The 25,664-nt window shown below is 35.9% G+C and overlaps 1 protein-coding gene across 1 annotated transcript in view; it reads left to right on the top strand.

Annotated features, from left to right (window-relative positions):
* Nucleotides 1–4,444: 4,444 nt before the first annotated feature.
* RasGAP1 (Ras GTPase activating protein 1) overlaps nt 4,445–25,664 on the top strand; it is a 36,491-nt gene continuing 15,271 nt past the window's right edge. The window contains exons 1-2 of the mRNA XM_077437697.1: nt 4,445–4,522; nt 15,550–15,667. Coding sequence (XP_077293823.1) covers nt 4,468–4,522; nt 15,550–15,667 — 173 coding nt within the window. The 5' untranslated portion in view covers nt 4,445–4,467. The remainder of the gene's footprint in view (nt 4,523–15,549; nt 15,668–25,664) is intronic.

Below are 25,664 nucleotides of genomic sequence, written 5' to 3'. Positions count from 1 at the left end.
TTTTTAGAGTTTGCCAATTTAAGTAGATTAATTATTGTGATGGTTCTAATAAAATCGGCAACTCCCAGATAAATGTCATAATAATAGAAGTGGCTTTAGGCGTCATATTGTTGTCAAGTGAGGAATGTCCACAGACCTTTTCAAATAATTTTAGCATCAGTCGTATTTGATAAAAACTTCTCTGTTTGTTTATATTACTCGCAAGATGGGCAAGTGCATCGTTAAAAATTGCACGATGCATTCAAAAACACAATAAACAACTGGGATACATTTTTATAAGTAAATTGATCATTTAAGTAACATATTCCCCGCCCGCATTCTACATAAAATTTCAGGGGTGGCACTAGAGAAATGTAAAAACATTTTTCTTAGTGGCGTCGAATACTCAATTATATTAATAACCAATTATTTAAGTTTAATTAATATAAACATATTTTTGTTGAAACTATACATACCCGTTAATTTAAGAGTTCCCAAGGACAGATAAATACAAAAAAGTGGATAAAAATAATCCGCCAACTGAGAAAACAAACCTATTGGCCACCAACGCCCAATACAAATTTTAAATATATCTATATCAAAATAAAATTTTAATTTCTGTAGTGAATATTTGATGACCCTGAATATATTCCGTTGTAGCCTTGTTATGGAGACGAACTGCGTATTTTTGACAATTTATTTCTTCGTAAAGGCACTTCTATTATTATAGCATTTCTCTAGACCTATCTCCATATATGAGAATCCACATTTGAGAATTTATATATGTATACTAAATCTATATGAAAAAAATTATGTTTACTAAATCATATTATACATAAATATGTTGTTTAAAACTACGATTTTTTACGCTAGTCTCCGCGTTGTCTCCCTGAATCCTATCTCAGGAGTTAATGGGGATTTAAAAATTCTGGCTTCTTCATAAAACGTTGAGGTGTTAAGGATGTGTTGAAATCTGCCCGAACGTGTCGAGACAAGTCCATAGAGTTCAATTGCAGCGCTGACCAGTTGTTGTTTTTTTCCCTCGCCTGTCAAAAATTATGTACATATGTATACAGTGGCGTCGATAGGTTTGGTGTCATCTGGTGCAGTAAGTCAAAAGAAGAATAAAAACTTCTTCAGTGGTAGATATGAGACCCTTGACTTGAATAGCCTGAAACATGACTGCTACTTCTTCAATGGTTCTTGATTTGATTTAGAGTTCAGAATAAAAACGGTCAATACATTCAAACATCGCCTATTTAATTAAAGGTCAGGTTAGGTTAGGTTAAGTTAGGGCTGTTCATTTCGGATTAGGTTTTTAGGGTTGGTATTATTCAGTATCACTGTCACACGCGATAACTGAGACAGTGAGACCGCATATTAAAGTAAAAACGTGAAGGTAGATCGCATACTAAAGTAGATATTTTTAAATGCTTTTTATTATTACAAAACTATATTTGATGTATAAATTTTACTGATACAACAGCTAAAAAAAAAGATAAATAGGGCGTTTGAAAATTTACACATGAGGTTAAGATCGCTGATAAAGAATCGATATGTTCATAAAATGAATTTGTATTTAAGTGAATTGAGGGGAAGTATCTAAGAACTACGTTAGTTAAAGAGTATTTAAATTCTTTGATATGGTCCAGACCAAATAAATACATTTCTTATGTTATTTAAATACTGCATGATAATTAAAAAAAAAATGACAGCTTCGAAGCGATTTTTTTTGATTTTTAAATGCTTTTTATTATTACGAAATTATGTTCACAATACATCTTATATCTATTTTAATAGCTACTGATCTACTGATCATTTTCTATTTTACAATTTAATTTAATTTGGTTAGTAATCATAGTATTATATTATTCTAATGTTAATCTACAGCATAATAGGAATAATAGCTCAAAAACCTATTAACAATCCTTTTAAGTAGATATGTGAAGGTAGACCGCATATTAAAGTAGCACCGTCAATTTCTATTGTGAACCTTTTTACTAATTTGGACGTATGCATACTCCATTCGCGCATGCGCATTTATGCATTCATGCGCGTCCATATAGAATGTACCAAAGAATACTATCCGCACTTGCAGGACACCTGCAGGATACGGGTCGTGCTGGATAAGTATGAACAGACCTTTATAGGTTGACAAAAGGCAAACCATCTTTCGTGGTGACGTGACGTTTGCGAGAACGCTTTGAGGTCTGTTCATACTTAGTCAGCACGTACCGACTTCAGCAGGTATCCGGCCGGCAGGTATCGACATTTTGTATGGGTATATTTATACCAACCGTCACGGCAGGCTTACAGCAGTACCCGACATTTCCTGTTCATACCTTACAGCAACATCCGTCAACGTATCGTATCCGTTTTTTTGGCCATCGTGGAAATATATACGCGAATTACGTGCCATGAGTCTGCCGCTTTGCTGTTTTGGACCAATTATCGATAGTGACAGTTGACAGCTGTTCAATCTTTCTACATGGTTTTAGCGCAAATATTTAAAAAAAAAAAAAAAATTTTACGGAAATATTTAAAAAAATTTTGTCCATCATCCACAAGTTCCTTATACAGTGTCCAAAACTCTCCTTCGGTTTTTCTATTTTTTAACATGGGATGCACATCAAAACGCCTCCGTGCTTTTTTATTGCCTTCTTGAGCTTCTTCTTCCAACAAAAACGCGATTATACATAATTTTTCGTTCGATAAACGCCGAAACATTTTTGCCGACTTGTATTCTGACGCGTAGCTACGAATGCACGTGTATGCACGTTCATATTGTAAGTGCTCGACAATACGACGTAAGCAATATTGCGCCGTATCGTCATGGCCTGTAATGTATAAGTAAGCCGATTTTGCCTTGCACTCGGCCAAAGTGCTGTGAACGTGACGTGGCCGCGACGTGTAGGTAGATATGAATAGGAATGTAATAAAATGACATATTTGAAACGGAGTCGTGCAGTGCTGAAGCCGTGCAGTGCTGTTAAGTATGAACAGACCTATATTCATGGAATTGCGCAGATGACATTTCGATGTACATTGATGATTGGCAATTCTTAAAATTGAGTTGGATCTTTCTGGCAAGTTTAAAATGGCAAAAGCCGAGACAAAAGTATGAAATGAGCATGCGGGCGCTTGTTTTGCAATCGTTTGCAGCGCAGGGTAAAGGAACGGAACATCTGGCAGCCGAAAAGTCCATCATCCTAACGAGAAAGCGAGTGCCAAATATTCCGTATTTGCGATTTTCATGGTAAAAATTGTCTTTTGGGCGATTGTGATGTGACTAATAATTCAATTACCAATAATCCTAACGAATTTTCCCCCTACTGTTTTTGAATTTCTCGCACTTTTACAATGAGGCTAATGTTCGCCTACACTTTAGACCCATCACAAACTTGCCAATGTTCTCAATAGCATATTTTCGTTTCCTTTATTTTTTCTCGACAAAATGCGGATTACCTTTTATAGTCTTGTTGTAGAGACGCAGAGCCGTACTTACCATATGTACAAGTATGTGCAACGCACACAGCGGCTGAAATATTAAGAGGGCTGTACACCCGAAACCTTAATTTTGTTACCGTTCCTTTCTTCGATATATATATTGAGTGTATGTATATATTGAGTGAATGCGACAATGTATATCAATATATATATTGAGTGAATGCGACAGTTGCGCTTCGACCACATAAAACGTATTTTAAATTGACAAAATCGAGGTTTCGTATTCTATTATTTTCACCTCCAAAACTGGACCAATTTAAAAAAAAAAATCATCATCGGTATGAGAAAAATAGTTTCTGTGCATCTATCGGCGTATTATTTTTTAAATCGACCGTTAAATAAGCACGCTGGACCCGTTTCGTGGGTGTAAAAAAGAGGCGATTTTATAGATGTTTGGCGGCTCCTATGTCCTATAAAAAATAATTAATCAAAAAAATAAAACGATAGATGCACCCCAATGGTGGATATCCATAGCATATTAAAAACTAATTTCTCTAGTGCCATAATTGAGGAAGGGAGAAGTATAGTACGTTTGTATGGACAAGGTGCTGCTGTCCAGCCCTCTTAAGGTGGCCGAAAAAAATTAGTCGAAAAAATTGAAAAATAATTAAATACCATTACATAAAAATCAAAGGAAAGAATGAGACAGCTCTCGTTTTGAACAGACCTTTGTGCGTAATAATCACTAAACCATATTTTTCGATCTTTCGACCTTTCGATGCCGTGACCCTTAAACTACACCACTGGATATAGGTCAGTCAAAATATCATACTGTGTAGGTTTTAATAGTGTAGGACACAAATGGTACGAAATTGAAATGACCCAGCGTTCGACTTGAACGAGCGAACAAATAAATAAACAAACGAAAAAATAAGATTGTGCGCGCGCCACAGTTGCAGAGGCGCGCGAGAGGAAGCTCGCGTAGTGGTATTGGTGTGAACCGCTTGCATGTAGTGTTCGTCGTTCAGTGATGGGCTCAACATGGCCGCGGACGCGGGCCGCGTGCGCGTCGAGGAGCATCTCCTGATCAAAATCGGTGCGACTCACCCACCCACCCACACGCATACACCCCTCGCCCCTTACCCCTCGCACCCCACACCCCACCGCCGAGGAGTCGTCCCTCGGCCACCGGACGTCACCTCTCCCTTGCCCTCCCCGCCCCGCCCCGCCCCGCCCCGCCTGCCCCTCGCCCTCCACCGAAGCGCTAGTCAGTGACTGGTGGCCCAAACCCCACCACGAGCGGCCAACTCCTCGGCCGAGACTTCGCCCTCGCGCACTCCGCACTCCGCACACCCCCTCCACTCCACTAGATCGGCGCACGAAAAAACTCATTCATTCACATAAAGCGCTCGGTAGTTTCCGCCATTCATCGTCATTTTACCGATCCCCCTCCTCTCCCTCCCCGCCTCGACTAATCTACCTCACCTCCCCGTTTATTAGTGTTTACAAATTTTTATTATTGTATTGTATATGTGTGTGTGTGTTTTTTTTTCATACAAATACATATTTATACGTGTGCTTTGAAAGCTTCCTGTCGTTTTGACGTTTGATTGGTGGATTTTCGTCTCGACCGGAAGTGGCGTTTTGTTCGTCTTGCGTCGCGCGTTTCCGGTCGCCCCTGTTCTCGTTTCGTGAACTATATATATATACACGTACGTGTGTGTGTGTGTCGTTTGGTTTGGTTTGGTTTATCGCGTTTTCGTACCGGTGGTGTTCCGATTGCACTTTCGGTGAAATTCGTACACCGGAAGTTGCGCTTTGAGCGGTGTAGGGTTGCGAGATTAATTGAAGTTGGAAATTTCGTGCCACAATTGCTCCATGTATTCGTTTGGTCGACACTACTTGCACGTATTTGAAAAATTATCTTATGTCGTAATAATAATTGATCTCTCTATATATATATATATATATATATATATATATGGTTTATGAATACTAATAATAATTACAAAAAAAAAAGTGATTGGTTTCTTGCATAAAAAGTGTTGGTGCGTATTTGCATATGAGTATTGCACATTAAAAACTAATAACGAATGAGGAATAAAACCAATATAATGTGGGTAATCCACTTTTTGACGAATAATCCATTCATTGTGTAAAACATATCTTGATTACTTTTATAATTGGGACGCATCGGGCCAAAATATTTTGTTCCAAATAGCGAAGCGAACTGTTGGTTCCTTAATTTTGGTTTTCGGCATTTAATTAAGATTTGCCCCAAATAGTCGGGAAGTTCTAATTAGCGAAATTGAATGAATGTTATTGGTTTTCGTTCTAAATAGTCGAAGTTGAACAATTACTATTGGTTTCTTAATTTGGTTTTCGTCACTTAGGATTTTTTCCAAATAGTCAGCTGGCTCAAAAATTGAAAGATTATTATTGGTTTTCGTTATTTAGAATTTTTCTTAAACAGCCTGGTTTTGTGAAGTTGAAGGATTACTATTGGTTTCTACATTTGGTTTTCTTCACTCAAGATTTGTCCCAAACAGTCAGCTGGCTCTATTAAGCGAAATTGAACAATTATTGGGTTTGGTATTTTAGATTTGTCCCAAATAGCCGGCTGGCTCTAATAAGCCAACTTACTATTGGTTTCTTCATTTGGTTTTTACTACCTAAGATTTGTCCCGAATAGCCGATTGGCTCTAATAAGCGAAATTGAACGATTACCAGTGATTTTTTTGTTATTCAACATTTGTCCCAAATAGTCAGCTGGCTCTAATAAGCGAAATTGAACAATTATTGGGTTTGGTATTTTAGATTTGTCCCAAATAGCCGACTGGCTCTAATAAGCAAACTTACTATTGGTTTCTTCATTTGGTTTTTACTACCTAAGATTTGTCCCGAATAGCCGATTGGCTCTAATAAGCGAAATTGAAGAATTATTATTGGTTTTTGTTACTTAATATTTGTCCCAAATAGCCGGATGGCTTTAATATGTAAACTTACTATTGGTTTTTTCATTTGGTTTTTGCTACTTAAGATTTGTCAAAGCTGAAGGATTACTATTCGCTTCTTCATTTGATTTTCGTTTCTTGGGATTTGTCCTAAATAGCCAGCATCTTAACAGAGCGTAATCCACTATTAAATTCAAAATTGATTGATCTTTGAAATTATTATAGTATAGTATAGTTTTCATTCGTTTAAGAATCGTTGATGAATATTATTTGCAAAGAAATTAGTTTTAAATTCCAACAATTGACTCTAATTGTTAGAGTCTAATAGATAAATAAATAAAATGTTTAATTATTGTACAATTGCTTAAAACGTTTAGTAGATTTTAATAATAAAAAAAAAAAGTATTGATAACAAACTTTATTCACATTGTATATATGATATAATATGTGCATCAAATTGCACAACATAAATACATAATTCATAAACGCAAATTTTTGTATAATCAATCATTAGATAATAATACATTCAATTATGATAAACATTTCATTCATAAATTAACAGCTATCAATTCGCCTTCAGAGATTACTTTCCCCGTGTCAAATTCTAACCACCACAATTTTTATTATAATAATTCACACCGAGTCATTTCAATGAAACTCTCCAACTTCAATCCAGCTGATCATGTATTATAAACCGATATATGTATGTCATCGTTAATTTACAGTATAATCTAATCATAATATTTGCATCAATGTTGATGTAAGTCGGCTCCGCAGACTGTCACGGCTAAATATTCTTCCATTGCCTACAATATATTTATTTTGTTGGAAAAAAATTCCTCATCACATGTCCTCAGCGCATTACTCATGCAATTGTTCCGCATGACGACTTCAATTCGTCGCTTATTATATATATATATATACATATATCATAATAATAAAATATAAACTCTATTCTTAGCACTGCACTATCTAACGACTATTTGAATGTATCTGCTATTATTATAAATGTGAATTGGTAAGTGCATTACAGTATAAATAGACTGGGATTTTGGTGGCAATCAATTCTAATTGTCTTTGGTAATTCAATTTGGTATATTAGATAATTATTGTAAATTAGTGGGCTTGGCAATGCCCGAGAATATATTTCTGTATTTATATAGCGTAACTTTTCTGAAAATAAAATTAATTTTTTATGTGAATTATTATTGCATCATATATATTTTTATTTTAATTTACCACTCTTATAATGTATGGCTTTATTTATTTATTTATTTAAGTTTAAGTTTGGACCGTTGTGGCATTACAGGAGTCCCTAATGCGCCACAATGGTCGAAAAAATACAGAGAAAAGAGAAAATTCTAAATATATACATATGTATACATAGACAAAAAATACATTTATACATAATCATAAAAAACAATTATAATAATAGCAGATACAAAGTAGGGAATGTCTTATAATATGAGAACTAGCCGTAAATACAAAACATCCACATGAAGCCCAAAATTTAATATACAATTTAATGTATGTTTTAATACTTTAAACCGGTCTCGAAACATTTTTCGTCTTTCCTATGTTACAATAAATATAGCACGTGCGGCATCTTCTTACAAGACGTTTTCGTATAACACGATTTCTATATAAAAATTTCAGTGCGAAAATGTTCTATTTATGAATTATATGTTGCATAATACATAAAAAAATATATTTCCCCCAATTTTATACCATATTTTATCATAACATGGAATCTTTTGTAGAGAAAAATCATATAACACGTTTTCTTATAACGCGATTTCTTTGTAAAACTTTAAGCACATAAGTGTTTCATTTATTGTTTGCATTTTGCGTTAAATACGCCGAAAATGACAGTATTTTCAATGCTCATTTATTCGTGGATGGCCGAATGGGTTGCGAATTAACCACAAGTTCTTTTTATGGTGAAACTAGTTTTATGCTAGCGACAATAGCCTTAGGTGTAGTTCAAGTATCGATTCCTTTCTAAAACCACCCGTTGAAATATCAACGGGCACAACGCTACCGTCTGATAAAATGTATAATTTGACTCGGTTTAGTCGTCCTATTATTTAAAACATTATTATTCCTAAAAAACATTACATTAATTCTTCCTTATAAGTAAGTGCATGTTCGTCTTTGGATTATATTGTATGTATGTAGTTATAGAATATGGAATGTTAAGTTCTTAATAACTCAAACATTATTTTAGATTAGATAAAGCGAAATTCATTGATTGTGTAATAATATATGATAATGTGTATGTAAGAAGGATATGCAATGACACGTAAGCTATTCAGACCACATCCTGCGAGTTGTGTGATACGGGTCGGCTTCAGGCTCGCCGAGTTTGCTCGACACTCTTCAGTGTCGTGCGGTATCTGTTATAATTGTGGGGCATTGAAATTAAAGTTTGATTCGATCGTAGATTATATTATTATATGTTTAATTTATCGAAAATTGTTTGTGTGTGACCCGGTTGTACCGTATGTTTTTCTGATTTATTGGGTTTGATTGAATTCGTTGTATCGATTGAAGCCGTCGTCGAATTGTGTCGGATCTGTTTTCAATGACAGTTCGGAGTTGAGCTTTTAAAGCAGGTGGTGGTTTTGGTAGAGTTTAGACCATCTTGAGCATTTTAAGATTTGATTTTGGTTATGTATTGTGTTTTTGTCATTTTACTTTTTGGATTTTTTTATGTAAAATTGTCTTATTTTTTAAAATCTCTGCTCGAAAGCATATATGCTAACCAAGTCCATTTTTCACTCAATTTGTACAATTTCCTAATAAGAAAAATAAGCAACTAGTCTATTTGAAGTTTTAAAATTTGACTTTTTATTTTTAATTTGAATATTCCCTGTACTTATGGCACCCCCCCCATAAATTTGTAAATTTATTTCTAAAGAAACGTTAATGCATAATTAAATGTCATATGACATGATTTTTTTCTATTTAATTTGAATTTTTCCTGTACTTTTTTATAATTTTTCGTTAGACTTGTACAATTGCTTAGAAAAAACTTAGTGGTTAGCATATCATACGATGTTTAACCCTTTGCCCGCGTCACCAAATTTAGCGAACATGCCCTGTACGCGGCTGCTTTTTTGCGGATTTTGTTATCGCGTTTTCGACTATAAATATACACAGGTTGTAATATTTTTTTGAATTTTACAACCTATATTTATTTTTTTTGACTACTGCCGTCTATTGAATTTGGTAAAGTATACATTTAGTAATATTTTCAACCAAGTTATAAAATTTTAACACAATAGACGGCTCTTATACAGGTTTGAACTTCCAAGACATCTATGCGTGTCTCGCGCGCTGAGGGCATGTTCGCTAGGACATGTATAGTAGTCGTACGCGGTGGAAAGGTTAATGCTCGAACATTACTTTTTATGTTCAATTTGAAATTTTTCGTTTCTATAAACCTACTAGCCAGCAGCATAGCTCGGTCGCTACGCTTCTGCTTAGTGTCGAGAGGTGCCGAGTTCGATCCCATGAGCTGACCTCGGTTGAAAAGAATTTTTCTGAGTATATACTCTGTAGTGCTGCTGGTTAGACCTGAATATTTGTGACTCCAGGTCGATCGTTTCCCATCAGAGTTTGCCAATTTTGTCTGATTTCATTGTTGAAACGGTTCCCGATTAAAAATTGGCTAAAAACCTTCCTACCTACTATGTCACCACTATTTGAGAATGCTTAATGTACAATAAAATGTATGTACTATTCATAGATGTCTCGTTGGTTTGCGAGTTTTTCAGTGTCTCGTAATTCAGCTACTTGTATAATAAAAAAAAAAATCTGCAATGTTTTAAATAAATAAAAAAACCTGTAAGGCCTTCTTTGTACAATTCAAAAGTAAGCTTTTCATAAGAAAGTTCTTGATAATTTGAAGCATGGCCCATACTTTCATTTAAATACACCACGTGGATGTTTTAAACTCTGTACTATCATACATATTTTTATAAACAGATATAAATTAGTTTGACATGCTGTATTATACATAGTAGGATGCGTGTGCCGGCGGTTATCGATAGTTTTGTGTTAAAAATTCGCTTCGGATCGGTCTTATCACAGGATATTGTGGAGTGTCGGTGCTCCAGTTGTTGAAACTTTAGGTGTTGACCCCTCCGTCTTTTGTCAAGTGTCGAGCTGAGTTGCACACACACATCAGCGGTGAATACTTCCTGTGTAGATACTACCGTGTTCGGCAGTAGTGCCTCTTGTGGATGTTACTTGTTTTGACAAGTCCGTGCCGAGATAGATTGGACCGGATTGAACAGCTTCTCCCATTATTATAATATATTTACACTCCACTTATCATCTGTGAATTATATATATATATATACACTTTTTCTCCGATAATTCACATCTCCGCCGAAGATATCGCTGTCTTATCTTTGAACCGAGGAGATATTCATTCATGTTTGTCTTGTGAATTTGGATTTGCGTGCGTGTGTGTGTGTGTGTGTTTCTTTTTATATTCATTGCCATTTCCTGCTGAATTTCGAATCTGTCTTATCAGCCGCTTATCTCTAGTGGATTTCATTGCCGTTATCATTATCAATACGGCCACATTCATGAAGTGAGATTCAGTCATGAATGAAAACGTTTTATACGCCTCGCACATGTACATATTTGTGTGTGTGTGTGTGTATTATTATACAAACAGTGAGAGTTATCGTCGAGTAATACCGTATAAATTATACAACGGTGAATCAATGCGACACCTTTATATGATTTATTTATATTCTTGAGTAAATACGGTATGTTTTAAACGCTCTTTTTTTATGTATGTTAGTGTGTGTGTGTGTGAATTTTCCTCTATTGAAAATTTATCTTCGATGAGATCTTCCGATTCTGTATTGTGTTTGTTACTGTTATATTCAACGCAGACATTGTACAGAAATTTGTTTCTGTTCTATATTTGAAGTATTTAAATTGAAAACAGCCTCGTGACACATTGTTTGTGTCGTTCATAGTTTTTCTTGTCCAGCACTGTTTCGATTGAAAGATTGGATTATTTGTGTGTGAACATTTGTCAAATATTCATCTTTTTGTGTGTATATAAATAAAGCAGGGGTTTTCGAACTATGACCTGTGGTCGCTTGTTTCCTTAACCCTTTGAATGCTGATGTATGGAGTTGCCAACAAATCCATAGGGGTGAAAAACGCTGATAGGTGTTGTGTTTTGAGCATGTACAAAGTGAACAAGAATACTACCCGCTAAGTCTAGGCTTTCAAACTATTATCGCTTTTTTCCTTAACCCTTTGAATGCTGACCAACTCATCCATGGGCCTGAAAAACGCCGATACGCGTTGTATTTTGAGCATGTACAAAGTAAACATGAATACTACCTGCTAAGCCTAGGCTTTCAATCTATGGCCTGTGGTCGCTATTTTCCTTAACCTTTTGAATCTTGACCAACGCCGATCGGCTAACAAATCCATGGGCCTGAAAAACGGCGATAGGCGTTGTATTTTGAGCATGTACAAAGTAAACAAGAATACTACCCGCTAAGCCTTTCCAGGTAGCATTGAAAAAAAATGCATTGAACATGGGTCGTGTAATCCGTGTTATTCATTTGTTAATGATTATAAAGACTGGTTTACACCGGAATTTCTGAATTTATAACAATGACAGAGTTTCCCGATCGAAATCTGTAACTGCCGAGTATTTTAGATTTGTTGTGAGCATTACATTTTAACAACAATGAAGAAGATGGAACTAGTTTTGGATAAATACATTCATTAATAGACTTATTTTGTTTATTTTATATTGTTGCAAGATATATTAGAGAGTACACACCTGTACAAAACTCGAAATTCTCGGCGGTAGTTATCTAGGGTTTGTTTGGATTAGCTACAATTTTTATACCTGCTTTATATTGATTTTCTAAATAATTATACTTAAAAATGTTGGTGAAATTTTCAGTGTGGCGGGCTTTCAACGGAAAAGACGTCAGCACTCAAAGGGTTAAACGTAGATGAATGTATTCAAAATCTCTATTCATTTGGAAAGTCACCTCGTTTGATTAGGCCAGTTAAATTAAAATTGGTGAGTTTTGGCCTGGACTGCTATAGCATAGATCCGGCGTGCTAGCGTTTTTTTACACGTGCAAAACTATCTATAAAAAAAAAAACACGTGCCACAAACTACTCTGTGTGTAAAGCTTGCGTACAAGTACACAACGCGTGAACTCATCAGCTCGACTTTTCATATTGCAGGCTGACTTTACCAGCCATCTTCACTAAGCCAACTCTCAGTATTTTTTTAACAAACAGATATTAGTCGAACAATCATTGATCTATAATACTGACCAAATCAAACAAATTTACTTTCCAAATGAATACAGGCTTAAATCAGATATAAATTTTGAAGAGATTTGTCTATGGTTAAAAAAAAGAAACCACTTGCCATAATCTGAAAGCCCCTGCTTTATATACACACATAAAAATGAACATTTGACAAGGGTTTTTGGCCTGGGTGCCATAGCATAGATCAGGCGTGCTAGCGTTTTTTTTTTACATGTGCAAAACTCTTAAAAAAAATATAAACATGTGCCACATACCCGTCTGTGTGTCTGTGCCTTTATGTATAAAGGTCTGTTTTGGACCTTTACGACTTGATTTGTAATTTTATATGGAATGTGTCATACAATAAGTGGCGTTGTCGCAAATATCCAAAACAGACCTTGTCTGTCTGTATTTGGGATTGAAGGAGAATCAGTAGACTGTTTTTAATGTGGTTTAATCCATCGTATTGGGAACGTTCATGGAAGGTTTTTAAACTATTGAGGTAAATAAAATGGTAAATGAGGACTTGGATTTAAAATAAATAATTACATTTTAAAAATTTGTTATTAAAAAAATAACAATTCAACTGAAACCTTGTTCGTATTTTGTATTCATATACAAAAACCGATTAATCTGTAGTGAATTATTGCTTGAATTTTTTTCATAGCTGAATCAAAGGCAAAAGTATACATATATGAAAAGTTACGTTTTATATTCATAATAAAAATGAACTTCAACTCGTTTCAACATACAGTATGATTATCAACGGTTGTTATATAAGGAAAAATGAACTATAATGCATTCAATCTTATCATGCGGGGACGGCTCGGAACCAAAGCGGCGTAAGTCGCTACGATTCAATTCGACGAAATGATAGTTTCATTAAAAAATTAACGCACATTCGTAGAATTCTTACACGCTTTGACGCTTCCAAAACAATGCCGAATTATACAGAAATTTTACGTGTATTTAACCATGTCACCTGCTTCCGCGTCTTCCAATCTCTAATCATCGTTGGAACAGTTAGCTCACTTCTAAATTACTCATATCCGAGCCATTGTTCGGCCGAAACGCGTTGTTCTCTAATGACTCCGTTCCGAATGATAACGACGACGACTTTGACCAGATTATTGTTTATTTTTTACAGTTATAGATTTTTGATGATCGTCGGACGCGTGTGAGGGTGTCTTCGCGTCTGAGCTGACGCTGATAACGAGTCTGTTCACCCATTTGTGCCTTCGGCGAGTTCAAGGAACTCGATTCTCCACTTATATATGCATTTATTATAAAATGTTGCATTCGCGAAGGGTCCTGTGTAATCTCCCGTTTATCTCGGCCGGCCGGCCCCCTGTTTCTGAGTGGCCGGGATGAATTGTTGTTGTTGTAAAAGTGTGCAATTAATGAAGTTGGCCATTGTTAATTATGATATTGGCTTAAGTGTACGCGTGTATTGTAAACAATCGATGATTTCTCATACGTACACGAGTGTATGTATTGTTATATTGTGACATTTGTGAAGTGTCACAGACATTAACAAATGGGTCAAGTATAATCTAATGTGGTGATATTCTTACTATTTATTTGTATGTTTAAAAATATACCAGTGCCAATTTATCATAGTAGTTTTTTCTTCTTCTACAGAAGCGTGCAAATTGAACAATGAAATATTTAGATTTTTTTCATGTTGAAATGTCTTGAAAATGACTACCAAATTGGAGCTATTTTGAATTTTTACTTATATACGTATAAAACTTTTACTTAAATGTAACATTTTTACTAGTTTCACTCTGTTAGTTCCGTGGAATTCCTGGCGGTTAAAAATTTGTGATCTGACTTTGAAACACTTCCATTCTTTAGATCTTAGTATGGAGGTTGGTTAACATGAAGAACGGTAATTTTGATGTTAGTCATTGATGAACTCATTAAAAGTTACATCTGAATTTTGTGTCAGATCGATGCGATGACAGCTAGCTATACAGACGCGGCTTTCTACCGTCCCTTCACTATTCAATTAAACAGTGGTTTAATTGTGTTGTGAAGATGAGTGGTTTAATTGAGTTGTGAGAGTTGTCAACTCTCATTCTTAATAAATTTTTGTCTTCTGGACATGTATTTTAATTTATGGTAATTTCATAGTTCGGAAATGTTATAAGAATTTTTTGGATTCCGTGTTCAGTTGGTAAAAATCTATAAAAAGAGTTATAAATCACAGTTATATATAGTTTGCATAAAAGATTTAATCCATTCGAGGAATATATTGTCATTTTATAATAAGCGATTTACACTTTTTTTATATATTTATTAATTTCATACTTAGGAAAAGGTGGCATTTGCCGAAGCCAATGGACCCAATTTTTATTATATTTTCTCATGATGCTGTATTCGGGTTGCCCCAGATCGACTATAGAATTAAGCATATAAAATTGTTTGAAATCATATTCAGATAGTGGTGACATAGTGCATAGGATGGTTTTTGCCAATTTGATGAGGAGCCGTTTCAACAATGAAATTGACAAATTCTCGATCGACTTGGATTAAAAAATATCCAAGTCTGACCAGGAGCACTGCAAATAATAGTCGAAATGAATTTTCTTGAATTAAAGTCAACCTAAGAGATCAAAATGTTTATGTGGATTGAATCGTTTTTGTTAAATTACCATCAAATCTTATCTGAAGAGTTTTCATATAACTAATCTATTCGGGGATTCGCCTCCTCCTCTTGTTCCTTTCAATGAATCTAAACTGTAATTCCCTTTCCTCAACATACACAATCTTATGCTACAGACGTACATAGAAACACTCATGTTTTGTTTCTATCGGTTAATATATTGACAATTTCCTTTTGAACTTTTAGGAGAAGCTAAAAATTTGCCACCACGAAGTCATGGGACTGGCATTCGTGACACATATTGCTGCATATCTCTCGACCAGGAAGAAATCTACCGCACATCAACCGTCGAGAGGACACTCAAGTGAGTAAAAATCAATATTTTTATTTTTTACACGTATATATACCAGGAAGGTCTATCAGGTAAACCCAATACGCCTCCCTGCCCAAAAAAATTGTACATTTATAACAAGTATTATTAGTATAATACAATTCGATTAACATCCACGGAGACATCTATGGTCAAATTTGTAAATTTGCAACAATTATTAAACAATTCGAGATTGTTGAAAACTCGAGATTTTATTAGAAGTGGGTAAGGTTACCAATTTGTTGGAACCGTTTCAATGAAAATCAGATCAGATTGGCAAACTGTGATAGGCAACGATCGACCTGGAGTCACATATCCAAGGTCGGGCCAGCTGAAACCAGTGGGATTTGTACCTGTGACCACTTTGTTCAAATATGCTAACCACAAGTCGGTGCTGCTGGTAATACAATCAATATATGTATATATGTACTACTCGAGAGTGCCGTAAGTTTTAATACTAGTGTACGAGGCTAAATTATGGCACGCATTTTTATTACAAGAGGAAGTTTTCCCTATTAATAAGGTATTGCTTTATATTTTCAATGCGTTGCGTTTTTTCTCACGCAGCGGCAGCGGCAGTGTCTCTCGGTACTATTCGCTTCCATTGTTTTGCCCGCCGTCGGTGTTGGATGTGAACTCGAAGCTCTCAAAACAATGAGCGATATCTCGGTGATTTCTCCTTTTGACCTCTCACAAATCTACGCACAGCCGAGAGAACTCTCAATGATAGAATCTCATTTTAATATGGTCGGTTACGTAATAATGGTCTCCGTTTTCACAAACTTTGAAAATTGCACACATATTCTCTCTGTGTGTGTGTGTGTGTGTTTTTTTTTAATCCCCGTTATTATTATCAATCGGCTCCGGTTTCTATTGAGTGAAAGGGATTTGGTGTGTGCATTCGTTTTGGCAATTGTGAATTTTAGGCGTGTGAATCTATCTGTTTTAATTGGTTTGTATTCGATTGTTGCGATCGGTGATGGATTTGTTTAGCGAGCTTATAGTTTGATGGTAAGTCGGTCTGTATCTTTCCTCCATCGGGGGCCAATCCACGTTGAACTTGTGACATTTCGTTATCGCTGGTTTTTGGCGTTGTATCTTTTAGTGGTCGTGTTTTGAATAGAGTTCTATGTAGATTTTTTGCTTTTAATGCTCGGCTGTGTGTGGATTGTAGTTTGAGCTGAAATAAGTGTGCAGCAATACAAAGGTCTGCGATTTTTCTTGAAAATGAGTCATGATTGTTTTTTTATAATTTTTTTTTTATCACTATTGAATAATACAACAAATAGGGTTGAATTTTATTTCATTTTATTTTTTTTGTTATTGAAATTTTATACATAAATAAACAGATAATTCTAAATATTGTCACCTTATAGTAGAGCTTAAAATTTGTCTATTAATTGGCAATTCTTCATAGTTTTGTAAACTCAGTTAGTAATGACGGAAAGTCTATTGATAAGAAAAGATTTTTGGTCCACATTATTTTTTATATACAATGTTTTCTATAAAAGTATTAATTTGAACGAAAAGTGCGTTAAAGATTTTACATTTATATTTAACTATCAATATAGCTCAATGCCTTCAACTGAGGGGTCATACGCTCAATCCCTGGCCGGTGTTGCTGGCCATACCTTAGATATGTTTCGGTGACAATCTCGCACATGGTCATCTTGCACACATCACGAAAATCTCGAACATGGAATATGTGTTAATTGAAAATTCCAACCACCGAGAGTCAATCACGCAAACTATCATGCTAACGAGTGCCAGATATTCCGTATTCGCGAGTTTCGTGACAACGATTTGATATATGTGACTCCAGGTCGATCGTTTCGTATTGGAGTTTTCCAATTTGATTCCATTGTGGAAACGGTTCCACCAAAATTGGCAACCTATCCCCGTTTTTCGCAAATTTGAGTTTATAGCATTTTGGATTGGTTGATTATTATAAATATGCTACCCCCTATGTACACACTGTAAGAATGTATGTACTTCTCGCAAAAATTTGCTGTATATCGAATTTGTCCATTTGTGTATGGTATTGTATGTAAAAAAAATGTACCTAGTACTTATGAACAAAAAATGAAGTTATTAAGGGCGAAAACACAGCGATGAACGGCACATCGTGCGCATGGCTCCCTGTTGTAAGCAAGCAAGGATAAATACAAGTATACAATTTTACTGAAAATACCCCAGAGGGTCATTTTGGGTCAGGGCGTGCTGGGGGTTACATAAATATGTGCAAGGCACGGCCCACTTTTTCGCATGGTTAAAAGTATCTAAAAAAAACCACGTGCCACGTGCACCGCTGTGTGTTTTCGCCCTAAAAAGCTTGTAAACATAGGTTTATCTGTAATAAAATAAAAAAAAATTATAAAGGCCCCACCCCTGCTCCACTGAAAAGATGCGCATACGCATCTTGGGATATAAGTGAGGGTGAGCCTTCATAAATTAAATAACCTTTAATTTACAACACTCCTGAGAAAAGCTAGAGGCTTACATGATACATACAATCAAAATGGGTCTGGGTCACTGCAAGGAAAGTGACTTGATAGAAAGTCGAAAGATGGAAAAAAATAAAATCTATTCGTCGACTCGTCGTTAACGTAGGTCGAGGTTATCTATCTATTTCATCATAATGTAACCCTGGCACATGGTAAAGATCTTTCAAATCTCTTACCCCGACCTACGCTAACGACAAATCGACGAATCGATTTTAATTTTTTCCATCTTTCGACTTTCCATTAAGTCACTTTCCTTGAAGTGACGGCCACCGAATCGAAATATCTCAAAACCTACTTATGTACTTACTGGAATGATACAACTTTACAATACAATGCAATATTTATTTAATAGTTTAATTTAATCATACTTTAAATCTGCCCCATGAATAATTTCCAACAAATCATTGACATGTCACCTTTGTATTATATTGGCACAAGCGTCTATGCAAAATTTGACTCCAACCAATCTAAGATCATATATGTCGGTAACGGATGCACACTTCATATGCAAAGTATACTCGTTCAAAACTGTGCACTGCGTTCACTACTATTTTTAAATGGCTCACCTGTATTACAATTCACCCGCTTCTGCGCTTCTCAAATGTATATCAAGCGAATAAAATTTCATGTTTGCATTTAGCAAATTGTACATATGTAAATATCGATTCAATACATCTCAATCGACCAATGAGAATCGCGCATTTCCTCCTCCCCACTGCAAACAGCCGTGAGATGGACTATAATATAATACAAATCGAGTGTCTAATTTCACATTATGTATGATACATCACATATGTATATGTACATATCGCGTTTGATAAACTCTGGGTTTTGAAAAGACGTGTGGTGTGGATCTAAGCGGCCGGATATGAGATAACCTTACACACGTTCGGTTCGATGTTATTTTCTAATGTTGTTTGTTTTGCTATCAGTTTCGTTTTATTTTTTGCACCGACTCGTTCGAATACATACAGTAAGTGAATTATTGAATCGTCGGGCATGTTGGATGTGTTTGGTTTTGGACTTTATCGTGCGCAAGCTGCAGTCATGGAGGATTTGGAATTCAATATTGTGAGGTCTGATTTGAATCAAATCGTGGCAGAAACTAAGGCGTTTTATCAATTGTGGTGTGTTTGTGGTTTTTTTTTTATCCATTAGAGACGGTGAAATATTGTCTGATTCGGTTATTGCGAGGCTCTAAGGACTGATGACGTTTCCTCGTAGTGTTTGTGATGAGTTGAATTTAATTGGGACGTATTAATGTGCTTGTATAAACAATGATGCGATTAATACTACATAAATACAGTGATTTCACTGTATAGGAATTCGAAATCCTTTACATGTGATTGTGGCTAAACATTTCGTACATACATGTGAGAGTGAATTTTTGACATGTTTGTAAAAATTCAATGTTCAAATTCTAAATTCAAAAAACAGTTGATTGATTTTACTTTAAAAAGTCTGTTCATATTGGCACACCACAGACCCGTAGCTGAACGAAAACAGCAATACGAAATGTATTCTTTGAAATGTGGTACTGGAGACGAATACTCAAAATTTTAAGTTCAAGACTTAAAATAGAACTGAACTCCAAGACAGCGTTAATATCAGCTTGAAGAAGAGGCTTGCCTCTCATCCTTGACGGAAAAGAATAATTTGACGTTGTAAGCAAACAAGAGACATGATGCATTGGATAAAACTCTAGGGAGGTTATTTATAAGAATGGTAAATAGTAAGGGACCTAAAATAGACCCCTGAATTACACCAGATTAGTAAAAAAAAAAATGGATGAGATTAAAAAATACCATATCTAACAAATTGCTCCCTATCACTAAGATAAGAAGCAAAAAGTTTAAGGAGACGTGGTGAAAATCCCACTTCAGCTAACCTGATCAGAAGATATTATATGTAACCCTGAAAAAGAGAAAGGAACATTCTAGATTCTTTCGGAATATGGTGCTGAAGATGAATGCCGCGCATACCATGGACCGCAAAACGCACAAACAACTTTATCCTCAAAGAGGTAACAGTCTCAGAGAGACTCCACAATATGTAGAAAAGTAGTTATTTCATACTTTGGTCATATGGCCAGTAAGAATCTGGAGAGTGTGGAGAGGCTGGTAGTCACCGGAACGTTGGAGGGAAGGTGAGCCATTGGACTCCCAAGAGATGGTTTGATCAAATCAAGGAACTGGTGGGATCGTCCCTTAACGCTTTAACCGTGAGGAGTGGAGGCGGATCGTCAATCGTATCCAAGATGACATCAATGACCACGACGCTCGGCATTAAAGCAAGCGAGAGAAAATATATGGATACATTCAGACGTAACAGTAGTAGCCGACTCAATCTATTCATATTATACAGCAGTGCATGTCACCGTAACATATCAAGCAAGTATCGGTTTTCTTTGGTCACTGGAAATATTCACGCTTGACGTCATAGTGGCGAGTGCACGCGTACTAACTACGCAAGCAATATTGCGCCGTATCGTTGCGCTCTGTAATGTGCTGGATAGTATGAATAAAAATAAAAACGTAACGTTGACTCAATATTCTATGTATATCGATGAATTAAAATGTGCAGTTTATATAATCATATAGCTGGCTGAATGCATGCCAACATTTTATTTATTATTTCTCACTCTTTTGTACCTTCCTTTTGGTTTCCACGATAAAAGAACTTGGGTGTTTTATTAAATACATATTTTAATAAAACGGGCTGTGTTCAATATTCAGTCTATAAGTTCACTTGTTGCTGTGTGCAGTTTTTTAAATTACCAATTAAGTATTTAATATTTAACCCAATCGGTTGCATTTAAATTTATCTGTCAAAGATCTGTTGAAATTTAACGCAACGGTTTGGATTGTATCTAGTGATTTGTTTATCGTAACTCTTTCTCAACTACTGATTAAGCATTTGTTCACAATACAATCGGTCGGATGATCGACACGAAATATTCACATATAGTATATCAGATAATGGACCGAACTATTTTAGATTTATTGCGAAAAAAGTTCATCAACACAAACGTTTTTGTTCCCAAAGTTGCACGAGCAATTTCCCGTGGCGTGCAAATTCCCTAACTAGAGATTAATCAGCCGACTTACTTGAAATGAGCAGCTGAATTGCTTTGATATCCAAAACACGGGTGACCGTAAAAAAGTCGACAGTAGAAAAAGTCCTCACTCAATTTGCGTGAGCAGGATACAACACGAACAAGAGGAACAGGATTTTCCTCCCGTATCCTGCGCGCGCACATTAAACAAGGCTGTATGACAAAAAAAAAGAGATAATTTCACCGCATGCCACTGATATATATTATCGGTCTCCGTGACGAGACAGAATGTTAAATTACAGAAAACGCAAATATCAGAAGGCAAAGATCGAAAATCGAAAGATCTTAAGTCGAAAGATCAAAAAAAAAAAATGGTGCAGGGTAAACGGTACATACTCACGTATATACTCACTTAATTTGCGCGAGCAGGATACAACAGGAACAAGAGGAACAGGCTTTTCCTCCCGTATTAATATGCGCGCGCAGAATACGGGAGGAAAAGCATGTTCCTCTTGTTCCTGTTGTATCCTGCTCGCACAAATTAAGTGAATAATATGTACGTGAGTATATACCGTTTACCATGCACCATTTTTTTTTTGATCTTTCGACTTAAGATCTTTCGATTTTCGATCTTTGCCTTCCGATATTTGTGTTTTCTGTAATTTAACATTCTGTCTCGTCACGTAGACCCATATATTATATATACATAGTACCGTTTACCATGCACCCTTTTTTGTTGATCTTTCGATTTTCGATATTTGCTTTTTCGACTTTTTCCACTTTCGGTGCCGTGAGGTAGACCCCCAAAACACAACGATTCGAATTCGCAACATTATGTATGTACGTAGCAAAATACAAATCAACACACGTCACGAATTATCACCGATGAAATCATCACATCACATTACATCTGAATCACGGCCTTCGGAAGTGTAATTAAGCCGTTTTTCATTTCACTTTCATTCGTCGAATTTTCTCGGATGTTTTATTATTATTATTATTATTATTATTAGTTGTAATAATAGTAGTACGCTGATGCGTCCCCCCAGTTTGAGGATCGGTGTGTCTCGCGTGACGCAAGTGCCCATTCATGTCGGGTCGTTCATTGAGAATCCGTTCGGTGTGTTTCGGTCGAGTTTCGCAACCGCACCACACCACACCACACCATTGTTGCACACCGGGCGAATTGTATATTATAATATGTTTATGTACACACATCATAGCGGATATCGGGCTGTTGGAAAATGTCTGGTTTCTCACAATATTTTATGATGATGCGTGTACGTACTACGGTTCTTGTGTCGTCTCGTCGTAATGAACCTAGTTTGTCTTTGGGTACGGTTTGGATCGATGTGACAGCATGATGGCGGATGTTGACAGCGGTCGAAAAGTGGCTGGATGCTGTGAGCGCCAAAAATCCAAAATTGAGTCATCGCTAGGCAAAGCAAACATTAGGGCGAAATCAGACAGCGGTGCGTGTGGTACGTAGGTTTTTTTTTAGATAGTTTTAAACATATAGAAAAAATATCACGTTCATGGCACGCGTGCATGGGATAGTCTTTTCAAAACGACACTTTCGAACTATGTCGTTGAAATTGTATGGTAGTATTTATCCTTGCTTGACAGTGATCTATACCAAAACGACCCTTTGGAGCATTTTCGGTAAAATTGTATCCTTGCATCCCGCATCCCGCGCTGTGTGTTTATTTATTTATTTATTTAATAGTTTTGGACCATTGTGGCATTACAGGAAGAACCTAATGCGCCACAATGGCCTACAATTGAAAAATATATAAAAACAAGTAAACTGTAAATAAAGGAAAAAATCAAAAGCAGAAAACATGGTAAAATAAAATAATAAAAAAAAGTAACAAAAGGAAAATAATACATCATTCAGAGAGGAAAAAAAAATAACGAAAGTGTAAAAATCAAAAATAAAATCCATAAATCCCATTCTATGTTTACACTGAACAAAATTAAAATAGTATATAAAAATATACAAAGGAGAAAGAAAAAGTAAAATAAAATAAAACAAAATATGAATAAAAAATAAAACGCCCTTAACGTGTAATGCTTTCAACTAAGGGGTCATGGGTTCATTCCCTGGCCTGGTATTGCTGGCTAGATCTTGGTTATACATATGTGACTCCCAAGTCGATCGGTTCCTATCGCAGTTTGCCAATTTATCCGATTTTATTGTTGAAAGGGTTCCACCAAAATTGGCAACCTATCCTGTGTCAAATTCGCGTTTATAGCATCTCGAATTTGTTGATTTTGATATAAATATGCTACCCACTCTGTAAAATATAATGTTATAAATTTATCGAAATATTGGTATAATCGAAGTTTTCTATTATAATTAGAGGTAGGAATCTGAAGGCGGCCGGAAACGCGCCGCCTATTGTTCAATTGTTGGAAATCCTTTGTAAAAAAGGTTCGGCAAACCTTTAACAATGCATTTACAATCTTTGAACAATAAACAGCCCCTTCAGATTCCGGGCTCTAATTATAATATATATAAAAACGGACGGAATGTATGTATGTGTGTTTGTATGTGCGAATGCGTAAAGACACAGCCAATCAGTCACAGAGGCGCACAGCCAATCAGAGTCAAATGGTAGAGGAGATGGGGCAAGTGGGGCGGGGGGGGGGGAGCGTTTGAAATGTGCGACGTCAGGCCGAGCGACGTTATTTGTTATATATACATATTTATATATATAACAAATAACTTAATTTTAATTTGTTGTGTCAATTCCTTTCCGAAACCAGCCGTTGAAATCAACGGGCACAAAAACTAGTACTGTATAATTATTTATCGATGTTTTTAATTGGCTGTGAAAGCGCATTGAATTTACCTGTCAGGCCGTCCTGGTATATACGTATATCTAAAAATAATAGTAATGTCTAATAGGCTTGATTGTAGATGTGAACATTTTGTAAATTGAGTCCATAGAGCACTATCATCGATCATTCGGTTTACCGTTTGACCTGACAACATTACTATCAGGCCTGTCCACTGTCAGATGACTTCTCCGTTGTTCGAACTTGGAACGATTTCGGGTATAAACTCATATTTAAGATTTTCAAGTCATAAACTCATAGCCTGCCTTGTTTTAGATAAAATAATTATTCTATGCGTCCTCATCTGACGCATCGATGTAATGTCTCAATAAATTTAGGTGCTTGTGTACATAAGCTCGCCTTCAATTGATACATTGACCCAAAATGCTTCACCGAGAAGATTTATTATACATACTTACATATGCAAGTAAGAGTAGTCATAACTTGTGATTAATTAGTTAATACGTCACGGTTAGTGTGAGTGGATACATTTGGAAGCTTATGACTCTTATGACTCGTAAAGAGACATAAGCTTTCAAATGTATCTACTCACACTAACCGTGACGTATTAACTATTGGCTTAATAAAGAGCCGTTGATACTAATTAGATCATATCCATTTTGGCAACACAAATGTGCACAACACGCGAAACGAGCCGTTTAGTCACACAACACCAAGTTTCGTTCTCTAGTGCCGATTTTTCAACGGATATTACGTTCGTCATTCAATGAGAATTAAATATATCGCATTTGGGTATACGACCCGACACAAATGTCTTTGTCTTGCGTTTTAGGGCGTCCGGAGAAGAATGGCGTAACCGCCAATGTTGCATATTCGAACGTAATGATTCAAACTGAAAGTTCAATACGCTTCAACAGCTTACTGTTCGCTAGTATGTATAGTAAGGCCAGAGATGTCAAATCCAAATCAGAGTTGGCTCATTAACCCTTTGAGTGCTGACGTCTTTTCTGATGAAAGTCCGCCACGCTGAAAATTTCCAATTAGAATTATTTAGGAATCCAATAGAAAGTGGGTATAAAAATTGAAGCTAATCCAAACAAACCCTAGATAACTACCGCCGAGGATTTCGAGTTTTGTAAAGTTGTGTTTAGACTCTCTAATATATCTTGCAGCAATATAAAATAAACAAAATAAGACTATTAATGAATGTATTTTTGCAAAACTAGTTCCATATTCTTCATTGTTGTTAAAATGTAATGGTCACAATTTAAATGCTAATCACAATCTAAAATACTCAGAAGTTAAGGATATCCATTCGGAAGTTGTGCTATGGTTATAAATTTAGAAATTTCGGTGTAAACCAGTCTTTATAAACATTGATACGGATTACACGACCCATGTTCAATGCATTTTTTTTTCAATGCCACCTGGAAAGGCTTAGTATTCTTGTTTACTTTGTACATGCTCAAAATACAACGCCTATCGGCGTTTTTCAGGCCCATGTACTTGTTGGCAAAACGCCGAGTGGTTAGCATATAATGCTTTGAACAAAGTGGTCATAGGTTCAAATTCCACTGGTTTCTGCTTGCCAGACCTTGGATTTGTGACTGCATGTAGATCGTTTCCTATC

The sequence above is a fragment of the Arctopsyche grandis genome, chromosome 9 (genome assembly GCF_051622035.1).
Source record: "Arctopsyche grandis isolate Sample6627 chromosome 9, ASM5162203v2, whole genome shotgun sequence".
In the NCBI taxonomy this organism is placed as follows: domain Eukaryota; kingdom Metazoa; phylum Arthropoda; class Insecta; order Trichoptera; family Hydropsychidae; genus Arctopsyche; species Arctopsyche grandis.
The sequence above is the reverse complement of the archived record's forward strand: the minus strand, read 5'-3'. Positions and strand labels throughout refer to the sequence as shown.